The sequence below is a fragment of the Peromyscus eremicus genome, chromosome 9 (assembly GCF_949786415.1).
Source record: "Peromyscus eremicus chromosome 9, PerEre_H2_v1, whole genome shotgun sequence".
NCBI classification, from domain to species: domain Eukaryota; kingdom Metazoa; phylum Chordata; class Mammalia; order Rodentia; family Cricetidae; genus Peromyscus; species Peromyscus eremicus.
In genome coordinates, this window is record NC_081425.1 from 73611368 (window position 1) to 73627511 (window position 16144).

The following is a 16144-nucleotide window of genomic DNA, read 5'->3' on the forward strand; positions in this document are numbered from 1 at the left end:
ACAGATAAGGGCCCTTAAGTCTTTGGCTAGGTGTGATGACCTGTGCCTTTATTCCTAGCACTGGGAAGCAAAGGCAGAGGCAGGTGTATCTGAGTTGAGGTTACCCTGGTGTGATGGTTTGAAAGAAAGTGGCCCACAAAGGGAGTGGCATGGTTAGGAGGTGTGGCCTTGTGGGAGGGAGTGTGTTACTGTGGAGGTGAGCTTTGAGATCGCATATGTTCAAGCTACTCCCAATGAGATAGACCACCTGCTGTTGCCTGCAAGCCAAGATGTAGGACACTTGGCTACTTCTCCAGCACCATGTCTGCCTGCATGTCACCATGTCACTCCATGAGGACAATGGACTGAACCTCTGAAAATGTAAGCCACCCTAATTAAATGTTTTTTCCTTTTGTAAGAGTTCTTGTGTTCATGGTGTCTCTTCACCAAAATAGAAACCCTAACTAAGACACCTGGTAGACAGTCTACATAGTAAGTTCCAAGACAGCCAGAGCTACTAGTGAGTCTCAACAAAACAAACCCTGAAGTGTGAAGGTGTACCTCTGTGCAGAGGACAGAAAGAGGGGGCAGAGGTGGTGGTGGATGGCTCAAGGTAAGTTTCCTCTTTGCCTTGGGTTTGGCAAATACTGGAGATGGTACACCCCTATATCCACACCTTATAAATTACACATGAACTTGCTCATTTGCCTAGTGTAGTTTGTTTTTTTTTTGTTTTTTGTTTTGTTTTGTTTTTTTGTTTTGTGTGTGTGTGTGTGTGTGTGTTTTGTTTTTTTTTTCGTTTGTTTTTTTTCTTCAGAATCTGCTTAGCAGGTTCAAGAAGGCCAGGGTCAAGACTGCTGGTCATGGAAAAGATCATTCATGCCACAGGTCCCAGTTTGAACCCTGAGACAGCCAGCCTTCTATCTCTGCTTGGGAGGAAAAATAAGGCCAACTTGGAGCCAATAACTACCCTCCCTGGAGCCACTCAGGCTGCTCAGAGAGGGCTGGAGAGGGAGGGCAGAGTGAAGGTCAGCAGCTTGGTCCCAGAATGAGGCAGGCTGGGTGGGCCAAGCTTGGCTCCATTTCTATCAAACTATAGGCACAGCTATGCAGACAATGTAGCAGGGACAGACTGGATTAAATACAACTTCCCATTGTTCTTACTGGATCCAGCCACTGATTTTCTTTTTAAAAGAACATCAACGTACTCCATAGTAGACCACTGTCAGGTCAGAGACTCTGCTTTGATTTTGTGGTTCAGTGTGTGCAGAAGAGAAAGAGAGGTCATTTAAAGGGCACAGCAGATTGTAACCCCACTGTTGCTGCTCTGAGTCCTGGTGTCTGCATACTGCTCATCACCAGCTGCAGCAGCTAGCCTTACCTGGCTGACGTTACATGCTATGCACTGTTACTAGCTGCCTTCAGCCGAGGGGTAGGCACCAAATTTTCATTTGGGCATATGCTACTTTCCCCTCAGTGCTCACTTGAGAACCTACTTCGCATGTGCTTATCATTTCAAAGTGAGAACATTCGAGGGCCTTCTTGATTTTCACAAACCCAACCTAAAATAGTTTGAGCTCGGTATGATGGTACAACCCTGTAATGTCAGCACTTGGAAGGAGAGAGGAGTATTCCAAGTTCCATTAGGAGACCCTGTCTTTACAAAGTCAGAAGGACAGGGCAGTGGTAGTGCACGATTTCAGTCTCAGCACTCCAGAGGTGGAGGATCTCTGAGTTCGAAGCCAGCCTGCTCTACAGACTGAGTTCCAGGACAGCCAGGACTACACAGAGAAACCCTGTCCTGGGGGAAAAAAAAGGGAAGAAGAGGGAGCAGGCATGGTGCTCCCCCAGCACTAAAGAGGCTGAGTCAGAACAAGTTATGGTCAACCTGAGCAACTTGGAATCCATCTCAAAATTAAAATGCAACAAATCAAGCTTGAAAGGGCAGAGGTACAGCTTAATGGTGACCCATCTACCTAGCATGGCTCTGGGTTGAACTCCAGTAGCAGAGTGGGGTGGGGAAAAATAAACCCTCTAGAACAGATAGATACCTTTGGAGACTCCTTCTCTGCTGAGGGACCTTAGGAGAAGGTGAAAACGGTTTCATTGGCTTTTTTATAATTAGAGAAATTAGAGGGGGTTTGTGTGCTACAGACATGTAGAGGTAAGAAGACAGCTTTGTGGAGTCCACTCTCTGTCCACCTTTATGTGGACGCCAGGCTCGCACAGCAGACCCCTTTACCAGAGGAGCATCTTGCCAGCCCTCACTGGCTTGAAGTAGGTCTCCTCCTTTCCACAAGGGATGCCATCTCTGTGCCATTCTAGTCCTGTTCCCAGCTGCTAACTCTGGTGACCTTGTTCCCCTCAAGTAACAAGGTCAGCCACCTAGAGTGGGTGCTGCCCCACTGAGGTTCTGCTTCAACAGCTAGGCATAGATAGACGCCTAACCACAAAGTTTGCTCTTCCCATGCGGTTTTGCAGACATCAGCTACGGCCATAACCTTCCATAAAGTTCAGAGTGGTGTGCACGGCAGAAGGGATGGTGTACTGCTCACACTTTTAAGTCTTAACACTAGTCCATGTGAACCCAAAGGAAACAGACTTGAAACGATAGAATTCCACTGTGTGCGCAACATACAATTACAGGACTTGGTACCTGGTATGCAGTAGATGATGTCAGTTCATTATTGACTCTGCACATGGTGTGAAGAAGGGTTTAGTGTCAAATGACTCTGGGATATGTGAAGCAGTCTGTGGTCGAAGACGACAAACAGGCAGGCTGTTGAGCAGAGAAATGTCAACGATTGATGTGGCAAAGAGCGCTAGTACTCATGTCCAAGATGACCTCAAAAGGCTAACAGACACCCAAAGTACACACGACAAAGGGGACGAGAAAGCCTAAGGGAACCCCACGGTCCGGCCAGGAGCACCTGCCCATAGCCTGCTGTTTGGGAGCTACTGGGCAGCAGGAGTCTCGAGTGAGCATCTGTATAGTGGGGTCCAGAACAAAACAGCCACAGCTCCTGTAGGAATTTCTCGAGACAAGCAGTTTCCTGGGATCAGCTATGTCCAGAGGCAGAGATCCTTCAATTCTCTTCAGGTTTCCATAGAAATTGAGGGATTGAGCCAGTGTTGGCCATACTTGCCAGCACCTGTCACATTGAGTTGGCACTAGGAAGCCAGGTCTGGTAGTACGTGCCTGTTACCCCAGCCACTCAGAAGGCTGGGACAGGAGGATCATAAATGTAAGGATGTCCTGGGCTATGTGAAACCATGTCTCAAAAAAAAAAAAGGTGAAAACGGTTGGGAATTTGGCTCACCCATAGAGGGCGTGCTGGTCAAACATTGGTCGCGAACATGTTATGAAGAGTGTACCACGTGCGGCACTGAAGGTGGAAGCTGAAACTGGACCCCCGGAGGCCAGAGAACTACACAGAGGGATACAGAGGGTCACGCTGCAGCACCCGACGGGCACCCGACAGAGCAGACGGGACCGAGTGCTGGCAGATGCTGGGGTGGAGCCAGCAGTGCTCGGGACAGACATCAACAAGCATATTATGTTTGGGGTTTTGTTGAAATTCTCACTACGTAGCCCAGGATGGCCTCAAATAGGTGATCCCAAGTGCTGGGATTACAAATTGCTACCAAACACGAATGCATTCTCCTTGTCCCTTCCCCAACTGGTATTAAGAGCTTGTCAAACCACCTAAGTGGGATGGGGAGCCAGTTCCCAACTGAGGACGACTTGAGAAGTGGGAGAAGCACTAGGAAGGTGGCAGTGCCTCCTGGAGGGGCTGAAAGTGCAGTTTCTTCGGCTGGGCAGGATGGGCAGGGCCCTGGAATGTCTATGTCGTGATCCTTTAGCGATGCAGGAAGGGAGACCCACGCTGACATGAGTACTTTACTGGGGGCTTAATATTGGCTGCTTTTCCAGAGGACTGGGGCTCAGTTCCCAACACCTACAGGACAGCTCTCAACTGTAACCCCCATTTTAGGGGACATATTGCCCTCTTTTGGCCTCCACAGAACTGCATGCGGGCAGTACACAAACATATGCAGGCAAAACATCTATCCAGAGACTCTTAAAACCAAAATCAAAGAGTGGGTTATTTCTACATTCGACACTAGGGGGCAACAGAGTCTCTCTCAAAAAGCAGCATTACGTTCTGGCAGTAGAGACCAGCATGGGTGCCTTCTGATACCACCAGCAAAAGCCTCTATTCAGCACTGGGAACCCTGTCCTGCCACAGGTCAAATCGGGCCATCTATTTCTGAGGTAATGCCAAGTGGCATGGGGCCACCCTGTGCCCCTGCTCTCAGCCCAGCCCCCCACACAGCTGTGTAGCATGTGATAACCAGGTCAGAAATGCTGACTCATGAAAACCCAGTTATTTACCCCGTGTACCCATGAGGGAGACCCATGGCCAGTACTGGTTGAACACACAGTGCATGAGGTATGTTACACCCTTGTCCTCCTATGTGTATCTCCTTTAATCCCACATTATGAGGAATTAAATAACACAAACTTACTGGACACTGATTGCCAGTTTGGCACAAACCAAGAGCAGATGTCTTGAAGACAAGCTGTTCTCAGCCTGAGTCTGCAGGCCAGCATAGCATGGCCCATTTGTCAGGGGTGGCCTCCCTGGCATGGAGTCACTTTGCAGTTTCAGCCTGCCCTTAGCAATTACTGCTAAGGATAAAAAACCCAAACAAGAGAGATGGCTCAGCAGTTAGGACCCACTGACCCAAGTTTGGCTCCCAACACTCACATCGTAACTGCTTGTAATTCCAGATGCAGGGGATCAGACATCTTCTGGCTTACAAAGACAAATGCACTTGTATGTCTACATACATACATACATACATACATACATACATACACACACACATTTTAAATCTTAAAAAAAAAATCAAAACTAATTCCAGTTTAGAAGCCCCTCTGCTCAACACAGGCTGATGTCATCCTGCCCTCCGGCCCTGCGAGTCCTGGCCAAATCTGTATCTTCTTAAAGGTCTCCACTGCCCTTTCTTTCCCATCACTCACCTGCATCTGTCGTCTGTCCTCCCTGCCTGCAACTTCTGTTAATAACAAGGTTTTGTTTCGTGTGTGGGTGTGTGTGGGTGTGGGTGTGGGTGGTTTATTTCAGACCAGCCTAGTCTTCGGATTTTTTTTTTTCCAAACCTCAACTTTTGGGAGCTCAGGACTCCTCAGCTTTACTAAGCATCAGACAGCTGGCCACAAGCCTGAAGAAATTAGTGGCTTCTAAGTGACTACGATGGACAGGCTGTGAGAACCACTTGAACACTGCTTGCTGTACAGGGGATATGGCACGTACTGGACAGACGAGTTAAAAGCTACCCTCCCTTCTTTCAGATAACATTTTTAGGGTGTGCTTGAAATCTCTTTTAGCCCATGGATGCCTCAAGCTCAGCAGCGTTCTTGCCTTGTCCCCAGAGTTCTGGGATTACAGGCTGAACCACCACAAAAAGCTTCCGAACAAACAAAACTTAGAAGGACCTTAACCAGGGGGCTGGAGAATGCCACCACAGGTAAGAGCACTGGCTGTTCTACCAGAGGACCCGGGTTGGATTCCCAGCACCCACACGTGGGCTCACAACCTACTCTAACTCCAGTTCCAGGGGATCTCATGCCCTCTCTTGGCCTATTTAGGCAGCTGGTGAGCACACATCAAACTTTGGTTGTGTTTTTTGGGGTTTTTTTTTTTTGTTGTTGTTTTGTTTTATTACAACTCAATTAATAAGGACCTTAAAAACCCTCCCATTCAGGAGCTGGAGAGATGATTGGGTAGAATACTCGGGTTCAGTCTGCTGGGTAGCTCACACTGCGTGGACCTCAAGCTCCACGGTGCAGCTCGGCTACCTCTGTCCTCCTACGGTGCTGGCCCTCGAGAGCCAGCACATGCACACACAAAATACATCTTTGGGCTACAATGGCTCAGCAGTTAAGAAAACTAATTGCTCTTGCAGAGGACCCAGATTCAGTTTCCAGCACACTTTCAGAGGGTCCCAGTACCACCCACATTTACGCATAAAATCTTTAAAGATTATATCCCACCCCCACCCTCCAAATCTTTGTAAACTCAGGCCCCATTTAAAATGTGCATTCTTTATTGAAGTATTTTTTTTTTAAAAATTTTTAACCAGACAAAAGGATGGACAATGTTTTAATCTGGCTATTATATGATACTGTCTTATTCTGTGTTGATTATGTTTAGTCAACTGCCATAATATACAATATTGGATTTTCATCACATTATTTACAGAGGGGCCAATGCACTCATCTCCAGGTAAAGGCGCTCAGGTTTAATGTGCACTTTCACAGCCCCATGAAAACACAACCATTATATACACTGTAAACACCACAGGGCATAAAATCCATCTGCAAACATTCTCACAGGATCAAGCATACAAGGTGTAAGGTAAGGTGCCCAATTTTCTGTTTTAGGCATAATTCTCAGAGGTTTTGCTTTCTTTTCCACTCAAGTACAGAGCCAGTACTGGAACACTTCAGATCCCCTAATGGAGACTACCTGGTTGGTGACCTCTGAATGTCCTTGATGGAGGAAAACAGGCAGAGTTCTTCCCGGCTGAAAGGGTTAGATGTGAGGCACCACTACACGAACCATGGAACGCATCTCATGTACAGTTGATGAATTAAGAGTTGACAAACTGCCCTAGCGATGGCAGTCTCATCTGAGCAGACTCCTGAAAGGAGGAGGAGTCAACGTCTCAGGGTTGGCTCGGTGTTTCACAGGCCTATGGCCTCTGGCCTGGACTTCAGTACTCCTCTTCCGTCTCGCTCCCTCGTGCCTTCTTATGGAGTGCCCGATTGAAGCTGTGGCAGGCGGGTAGCCAGTGATTGTCATGGAGGCCCAGCTTACAGCCAGGAAAGCCCTTCTGAGACCGGTGGCAGCACATCCAGTACCCAGGCCCGTACGGCAAGGCCTGGCAGTAAGGTTTGGGGTGCCACCGGCACAGGGACACGTCCCCTTTCACATACTTTTTCTTGCACTGCTTGCAGGGGTCTTCTCGATAGCGTGGGTCTCGAACCCACCGAGAATCTGCTGGCCTGATGTTGTAGTATTCGATGATGAACTTGAAATAGCGGCAGGTACATTTAAGAACCGCTAAACTCCTGGTGGGGAGTAACCTGAAGATTTTAACCATGATGTGGTGAGGCAGGCATACCATGTATTGCTGAGGCTCCAGAAGTTGCTGGATTTTAAACCTGGTCTCCAGGAAATCCTGAGACACCTGCTTCTTCCAACTGGATGCCTCAAGCACTGGTGATGTACTGTCCACCAGAGAGGCTGCCGGGACAGATGGCTCCACAGAAACCTCTTTCTCCTTGCAGACACGGTTGCCCTCACCAGCATCTTGAGGCTTACTGGCCTCCGAAGCCTCCTGTGTTGTGTGTTCGTTCAACTGGGAGGCGCGCTCTTGCTGGTCCTGTCCCGGTGACAGGAAAAACAGCATCCCTGGAAGAGGCTCTTCAAGGGGGTCTAAAGCAGAAGGCTGGGCTTTCTCTACTGTGCACACAGTGATGCTGATGCACACAGGTTCCTTTCTCTGGTCAGGACTGTGGCTCCCGAGTGGAACAAGGGCTCTACTCATACAGCTGACAGCAGTTGTGGGCAATTCGGTGGCTTGGAGACAAGTGTGAGAAGAAAAGGGCAATTCTTCAAATTCACCTGTCATTTCTATGTCATGCCTGCTGCAGTTGTTCACAGCTGTTTGCTGACCGGGCTCTAATTCTGCACTGTCCACATGAAAGCTCACACCCGCTGGCAGTGAGGGACAGCCCTGAGACGTAGCATCCCAGGCCTGGTCACTCACAGAGCAACAGTCAGCTGTGGAGGGTCCTTCGCTCACAGACACTGACTGCATGGGATGCACCTCGAGGTCAGGTGCGTCGTCGTCGTCGTCGTCGTCGTCGTCTTCTTTGGTGCCCTTTTCCTTTTGGTCACTGGCCTGAGCACCACTGGTGAGCAGCACCCTGCCGACATGCCGATGGAAGCTGTTATTCCGTGACAGGGTCCCAGGTTCCCGCTGGCCCTGGTGCTTTAGACACTCGGACTCCAGCCTGGCTACCATGTCAAGGACACGGACTGGCTCGCTCTGTGGCCTGCCAGCCTCAAAATTCCCTCTTTCCGTGGGTTCTTCACAGGTTCCTGGAGCACAGAAGGGCTCAGGTGGCACACCTCGGGACTGGCCAGTAATCTTCACAATAGCAGGCGAATTTGTGCAGGTTTTTGCACAGCTAGCTAGCAGAGCAGTGGCCCTCTGCTCAAGGAAGGCGACCATCTGTATCACCGACAGAGGCCGCCCCGTATAGACGCCATCCCCACTGTCACCGACATAATGCACAGAACAGTGCTCGATGCCACACGCAAAGGGCTCCGGCTGGTAGCACTGACCGTTGATTTCTCGCATCCTTTCTAAGTGCACCTTGGCTCTCTTAAGATCCCCTGACTTTTTCCTTCTTTTAGTGGCTCTCCCATCGATATCCCAGGAGCTCTTGATCTTCATAGACCCTATCATCCTACTGCTGCACTGGTGGGCTGCAAAGAATGCAATCTTCTCCTTCGTATTCCCAGGCTTGACGATAGCCCAGCTCCCAGGCAGTCCTTCTTCCTCACTCTGGTGTACTGTTGCAGACGGCACATTCTTTTTGGCTTTCACATTCAAGCTGTTCTCCACAGGACTCTTCCCACTCATACTGCACAGAACATTTGGAGAAAGGATCCCAAAAGGTTTTCTAGATGGTGCTTTGCCAAGGGAGGCTGGAGGAAAGACAGTTGGTTTCACGTAGTTAGCTTTGCCCTTTTCATCACTGACAGAGTTCTGGGGGCTCACAGGCGTTCGCAGGGTGTCCTTGCTGACTTCGAGAGGGAGCTCTCTCTTTTGGAGTTTCCAGTATGGCTTAAGGTGCATAACAGATGCCCTGGAACAGGAGAGAACAGAACTGACTTAGGTGCAGCTTCTAGCAAGAGAAATTTGTTTTCCCAACTTCTAAAGTCTTTACCAAAAGTCACAGTTCAGCTCGTTAGAGCTAATAGTCACCGTAAACGAATCCTTTCAGTGAGTTGATGTACTGAGACTGCTTCCCTATCACATCTCAGCACAGAGGTAGGAGGACAAAAGAACTCCCCCGACCCCAAGATTGTTCATTTCGTCTTGTTTTTAGGAGACAGGGTTTCATGGAGACCAGGCTGAACTAGGATTTCCTGATTCTCCTGCCTCATAATCCCAAGATTACACGCAGTATTGGGGATTGAACCCAGGACTTTGTAGATGCTAAGCAAGTACCCTACCAGCTGAGTTACAATCCCACCACCACCACCTCTGATGCCCCATAACTAGTCTCTCATTACATAGCCCATGCTGGTTTCAAACTTGTGATCCTCCTGACTCAGCTTCCCTCAATGCTGGAACAACAGGCATGCATACCACACCCAGTCCGAATAGATTGTTTGTGTGGTGGTTCTTTTGTTTGTTCTGAGAGTGTCTCAGTTTGTAATCCTGGCTGTTCTCAAACTCACAAAAGATCTTTCTGCCTCCCAATGTGCCGGGATTAAAGGTATGGCAGCAACTTTCAGCCCCTAGTATATATTTAATCGTTATCTTTCTAGGTCATCACAACGTGCAGCTTATTGGCTGCATGTAAAAATAATTATTTCCTCAACCATTCCCAGAGTGTTAGCTATTCTGCTGTCTATGACTTTTCACTTGTTTGCAGTGGGCTTTATCTATAGAATCTATAGATAGGAATCAAATGAACTGCCCATCCTTACTGTCCTTTTGACTAAGACCAAGTGTCAGATCTAAGTGTCATAGCTGTAGCTATCTTAAATAAAACATGGAGCCCATATTCGTCACTAATTCTGAAAACATTCCAACTAGTCCAGACAAAACAAAAGCTATGATGCCTTTCTTTCTTTCCTGGCCGGGGGGAAGGATGAAGGCATTTCGGAAATGAGACAAAGATGATTAGTGGACACTGTCTTGTGTCCTGGTCTCTGCTATCACGGGGAATACAATTCGGGCAAGGTGTCTCCTCTCTAGGTCTGTGTAGATATGCTAGCTGAAGGACTGAAATACTAGATAGCCCAATGACACCCACCCTAGCCCTTGCCACAAAAACTCCCTAGGATTGAAGAAAGTGTGTTTTCTAGAGATGTCTGGTCTCCTGAAAAATAATCCTACCAAACAACATAAAGCTCTGCAGTCACAGGTTTGTGACAGGGAGTGAGGCCACACTTGCAGACCTGCGCATGGAGATCCATTCGAGTGGAGATGATCGCTTCAGACAGGCATCCTGGGGGCACAGCCTTCGCGTGCATGGCTTTCTGAGTGTCTAACTACCTTCAGGTATCAGTGCTGACGGTCAAGTGTGGACACTGTTCTTTACCTTTCATTTTAACTTCTGTAGTTCTCCAGTCCAGGCTCGGCTCTCTTCCATGTGAATGGAAACTGCATTTATGGTCTATAAATTGCCTTTTAACAATTCTTTGACATTTATTCTATGTAAGCACAGGCACATGCCGTGTAGCACACAGGGAGATGCAGAGGACAAGGGGCAGAGCTGGATCTCTCCTCTCACCATGTGAGTTCCAGAGATCAACGCGGGTCTTCAGGTTTGGTGGCAAGCACCCCTACACACGGAGCCAGCTCTATCCTGCCGTAGATCTTCACAATTCTGAATGCTCTCGGACAGCTCAGACCCTAAGCACCTGGAGACCATTCCCCGCTTTCTGCCCCACAACACTGTAACAGCTTTCTGTCATATGCTATCATTTAGTCTTCCCCAAAGAATTCTTCAAGAACAAGATGATAAATGAATGAATGAATGAATAAAGGAGTCATATTGAGTGCTGTCTCTTTGTGCCAACTATGTGCTGGGTTTTCATATCCTTCTGTAAATGAAATGAGAGCAATGGAGGTCAGAGGGGGGAAATAGTAAGTTATCACAGAATGATTTCATTACCGAACACCTGTGAAGAAATTTAAATTTCAGCAGTGTGTATGCTGTTTTGCATTGCACAGTGTTTTCTTTGCCCCCTTTACCCTCAGTAGTTTAGGTGCTGTGTGCTGTGCTGCCTAGTTTGATGTCCGCTTGACACACACTACAGGCATCTGAGAGGAAGGAATCTCAACTGAGAAAAATGCCTTCAGAAGATCAGGCTGTATGCAGACAAGCCTCTAAGGCATTTTATTTAGTGATTGATGGAGGAGGGCACAGTCCATTGTGGGTGGGGCCATCCCTGGGATGCTGGGCCGAGCAAGCCACGAAGGAGCAAGCCCTAAGCAGTATCCTCCATGGCCTCTGCATCAGCTCCTGCCTCCAGGTTCCTGTCCTGCTTGAGTTCCTGTCCTGACTTCTTCAATGATCAACAGTGATGTGAAAGTGTAAGCCAAATAAACCCTTTCCTCCCCAACTTGCTTTTGGTCATGGTGTTCCATCACAGCAATAGAAACCCTAAGTAAGACAGGTACTATTATTGACAGAGACATTTGAGAAGAAATTAGTGTAATTGGGGAAGGCATTTGTTTACACAAAACCTGTAAAGTCTGCTCTACTGAAAATAACTGAATCAACAGTTTCAGCAAGATAAAAATTGGAGGTATCCCAAAAAAGGAAGTAAGGGAATAAAGGTGTCCATAATCCAACTGACTGCTCGGGAGGGAGGCCTAGGAGGCACCATGTTTAGGTGTTGCTGCTGGTTGAAGACTCGGGGAGGAGTGTCAACTTTTCCCCTTCCCTTGGTGGACCTAACAGTTCTGAGACAAAAACTAGGTTCTGGTAAGACTCTGACTACAAGTATCTGAGTTTTGGTTGAAATTGGTGGTGAATTAAGGATATAATGCAGGGTACCAGAGCATCTGTTACAAAAAATAAAAACAGATGGTAGCACTTTGCCCACCCCCATCCCACTCTAGAGACAAGCACAGTGGAAAGTTCCAGCTAGGTTTCTATGGCTGCCAGTCTCTTCATTACTTAATTAGAACCTTGTCCATGCCAGGCATTATCTGTGCTAGGTAAGTACTCCATCACTGAGCTACATCCCCAGTTCTCAAAATTCTATTTTGAAAGTTTGCTCTACTTAGCTAGGCATGCTGGCACGTGCCTACAATCCCAGCACCCACCGTATGTAGAGACAGAGACAGGAAGTTGAGGACTGAGGTGGTGTGAGGACAGTGTCCATTGTGGGCACCCTCAGCTACACAGTGATTCTGAGACCAGCTTGGGCTACATGATTCTGTTTTAAACAAAGTCTGCTATAATCAAGCCCTCCTCTCTTGTAATGAAATAAAATGCAAACCTATATAGCACCTACATATCAGAAGGGTCCATCCATCAGTTCCCCAGGACTGGGCCCCAATTCTGCATTAAATCTTACACTAAAGTTGGAAGGGACTTTGGTGACTGTCACATCTAACAAAAGGTGATGGTGGGGCTGACTTTGGCTGGGAGCTACAGGAGTGAGGCAGAACTGTGTGACAGGAAGCAGAGCAAAGAGGTTGTGCTCATGCATCTCTCCTAAGCTGGGTAAATAAAGATGGACTTCTTTATCTCTCCTGGAAACAGTTAAGTGAGGGCCTTTTCACTGTCCACGCCTTTAGCCTCAGCTGCTCAGGTTCTTCAACCTTACCTTCCAGGTCTGCTTTCTTTCCTGACTCTTGACATCAGAGCTCCTCAAGGTTCATTCTGTTTACAGACCATGATTCCTTTTAGGTGATGTCTAGATGACCATTCCTAACTCTAATTAGTTCCCACACATGGGTGACTCTCCATCTTGCCATTTCCTGTGGCCTACTCTCCTAACTTGGGAGCCTACTGTTTGTTGTCTGGTAGACCTGCTCACCTGGATGCCAGTAAGAACCTCAAAACCCAACACTACTAGTTGATGACAGACAACCTCAGGTACCCACACTAGCAAGCCAGAAACGGAGTCACTTAGGGTCCTCCTCCCTGGTCCTTATACCAAGTCACTAAAAGAAGTCCTCCTCAGCATCCCTAGCACAACTGCTAGGTTATCAAGCATTTTCTCTCTGTTTCACTGTCGGTGGTTACGAGACAGACAGAGTACTAGAGTCCATCCCAGGCCATCTACCGGCTTTCCCTCCTGTTGTCCCACTTCTTTATAGAACTGTTAAGATGGGACCAGAAAGATGAAAGCTGATCACATCACCAACCAATTTTAAAGCAACAAGATCCATAAAACAACAGCTGCAGAACTCACTCACCCTTCTGTTTCCTTTTAACTACTTAGCATTACTAGCCACTCAGGACTGGATACTTGCACAACCGTAAGACATGGTCACTGCTGCAGAGAGACAGAAAACTAAACCATTACAGCGGCATGTGATAGTCTCTGTAGGGTGGTGTGGGTACTGTGAGAGTCCAGGAGGGAAGAAGAGAGGAGGAGTGGGCATTTTAGAGGTGAGGCTAACAGCACTGAGCTTGAGAGGAAACAGCTCTCAGAGGCCCTGACTTTTTAAGCTAAAGCCTTGAGAGAAAACATACAGAGTCCTAAGAGGCTCAAAAGGAGACGTTTTGGGGAAATGCAGATAAGCAGAGTCAGAGCTAAGGTACTAACAGTAGGGAGATGGGATGTAAACAAGCAAGAATGGAATTTCATTACGATTAGAGGACAGAGGAGAAGTATCAAGGGTCTGTCCTGTGGCTTCGGCAACTAACTCTGTCTGTGTGAAGAATGGTTACTCTCTGATGGCAGCAAGATGGCAGGCCAGGTCTGCAGAAGGCAAGGCAGAGGGAAGTTCGCCTTCTCAGAACTGTGCGGCTCGAGAGCCTGGAAAAGAGGAGATAAGAAGTCAGGTGGACAAGAGGAGAGGAGGAAGCCAGCTGCCACCGAGGGCTTTCATTAGAGACTGAAACCAGCTGTTCCACAGCCGTCTCCCAAGATCGGCATGATCACCGGTATACTTTCTAATAGAAGAACGTGTGCAAACGAATGTGGGAGTTAGTGCATGCCTACCAACACGGCAACTGAGAAGCAGAGGTAGAGGGTGAAGAATTGGATGCACAAGTGCATGCTCTCAGCCCCAAGACTTTATCTCAAACAACCCAAACCAACCAAAATGAGACTAGTCACTACCAGAGTCTGGAACAACACATAGTGCATACATTGAAAAGTAAGTGGTCGGTAATTAATTAACAGGCAGCATGTGGTTAGGAGAGGGGGGAGGACTAATTTTTCTGAGGACAGTGTCAGCTGGTGGGAGGGTCTTGATGACCCGCTGTGAAGAGCTGTGATGGGGGAGCAGAGAATTCTATCAGAGTCGCTTTCGGAAGCTGGGCTGTGAGAGAGAACGTACCTGTCGCCCTGAATTTGCCAGACTGTGGTGAAACTAACAGTCAAGTACCCCAAACGTGGACAGTTCATGTAGTGATGACCAAGACCCAGGTTTCAAAAGCTCTAAGTATTCTGGGTGGATACCATCCAAGTCCAGCTCGTAGGCCTGAGAGGCGGGGAGAGATGCTCAGCACTTAGGAGCACCGGCTGCTCTCGCAAAGGGTTTGGTCCAGCACCACATGGTGCTCATCATCATCCGTAACCAATTCCAGGGATCCAATGTCCAGTGCCATCTTCTGACCTCTGTGGGCAGCACAGTAGTCATATGGTACTGATACACATACATACATGCCGGCAAACACGTACACATAAAAACAAATAAATCTTAAGAAAAAAGTGGGAAAACATCTAAAGATAGTATAAAATCACAAGTTTAGGCCACAAAAGATTAAATTTATGTGTTTAAAATGTGTATGGGGTGAGGTGTAGTGGATTATACTTGTAATCCTAGCATTCAGGATAGTGAAGATGGCTGTGAGTTCAAGGTCAGCCTGGCCATAGTAAGTTCCATGCCAGCTTGGGTTATGATGTGAGACTTATCTTACCCCTGCCACCAGCCAAAAAATTGTGTAGGAACACCAGCGCATCAAAAAGTCAAAGTAAGGTTGTCATATGTCCAGTGCCGGGAATCAAGTCCACAGCCTTGCACATGCTGAGCAGGCAAAGCACAGAGCGACATCCCTAGCACTTGGTCTTTTGAGGTAGGGACTACAGTCCAGGCAAGAGTCTGCCTGTCTCAGCCTCTCACTTGCTAGGATTACAAGTGCCAAACAATAACTCTATATACAGGGATAAACTTGATCAATAAGGAATTCAAAGGCAATATGTGATGAGAATAAGAAAAAGGGCTAAGAATTTTTTTAAAGATCCTGTCTAAAATATTAAAAAAAAAAAAAAAAAAAAAAGCTTTCAGGCTGGGTGGTGGTGGCACACGCCTTTAACCCCAGTACCTGGTACGCAGAGGCAGGATTTCTCGGTCTGAGGCCAGCCTGGTCTACAGAGTGAGTTCCAGGACAGAGAAACCCTGTCTCAAAAAACAAACAAACAAAAAAGGCTTCTAGAAAACAAGTACTGTGTCTTCTTCCTCAGATCATCACACAAATGGTTAGTGCGTGCGTGCGTGCGTGCGTGCGTGTGTGTGTGAAGGGTGGTGGTGGTGGTAATGATTTATAGCTCCACCCTGACTGTCAACTTGACGGGACCTAGAATCACCACAGAAACCAATCTGTGGGCATGTCCATGAGGAGCTCCTAGATTCGGTTAACTGAGGTGGAAGATCTACTCTAAACGTGAGGTCCCAAATGCCTGAGCAGGAAAAGGTGGACAGTTACTCATTCACGGCCTCCTGCTCCTCCGCAGCCACCCGCCCCAGGAACTGTATCTTCTGGAACTGTGAATCAAAATCAATCCCCCTTCTCTAAGTTGCTTTTGTCCGGTATTTTGTCACAGTAACAAGAAAAATAATCAAGTCATGACTTCTGCAGACGCAGAGCTAGGTCATGGTAAAATTTAGATATTAAGAATACAACGGCAAGCTCAAGGCTTGAGAGATGGCTCAGTGGTTAAGAGCACCTGGAGCCCTTGCAAAGGATGGGAGTTGGATTCTACAACTCCAGTTCCAGAGGATCCACTAATGTTCTCTCTGGCCTCTAAGGCAAACATTCATACACATAAAGTAAGAATAATTAAGTCCTAAAAACACGTAGAACCTCTCAGGATCGCTTTCCTTCTTTAAAAAAAAAAAAAAAAAAGGCAACCCAACG

At 47.6% G+C, this 16144-nt stretch overlaps 1 protein-coding gene across 5 annotated transcripts in view; it reads right to left on the reverse strand.

Annotated features, from left to right (window-relative positions):
• Window positions 1-6422: 6422 nt before the first annotated feature.
• Window positions 6423-16144, reverse strand: part of Fbxo34 (F-box protein 34) — a 69800-nt gene continuing 60078 nt past the window's right edge. For all 5 annotated transcript variants that reach the window (XM_059273736.1, XM_059273740.1, XM_059273738.1 and 2 more), the window contains exon 2: window positions 6423-8947. In XM_059273736.1, the coding sequence (XP_059129719.1) occupies window positions 6781-8947 (2167 nt within the window). In that variant the 3' untranslated portion in view covers window positions 6423-6780. The remainder of the gene's footprint in view (window positions 8948-16144) is intronic.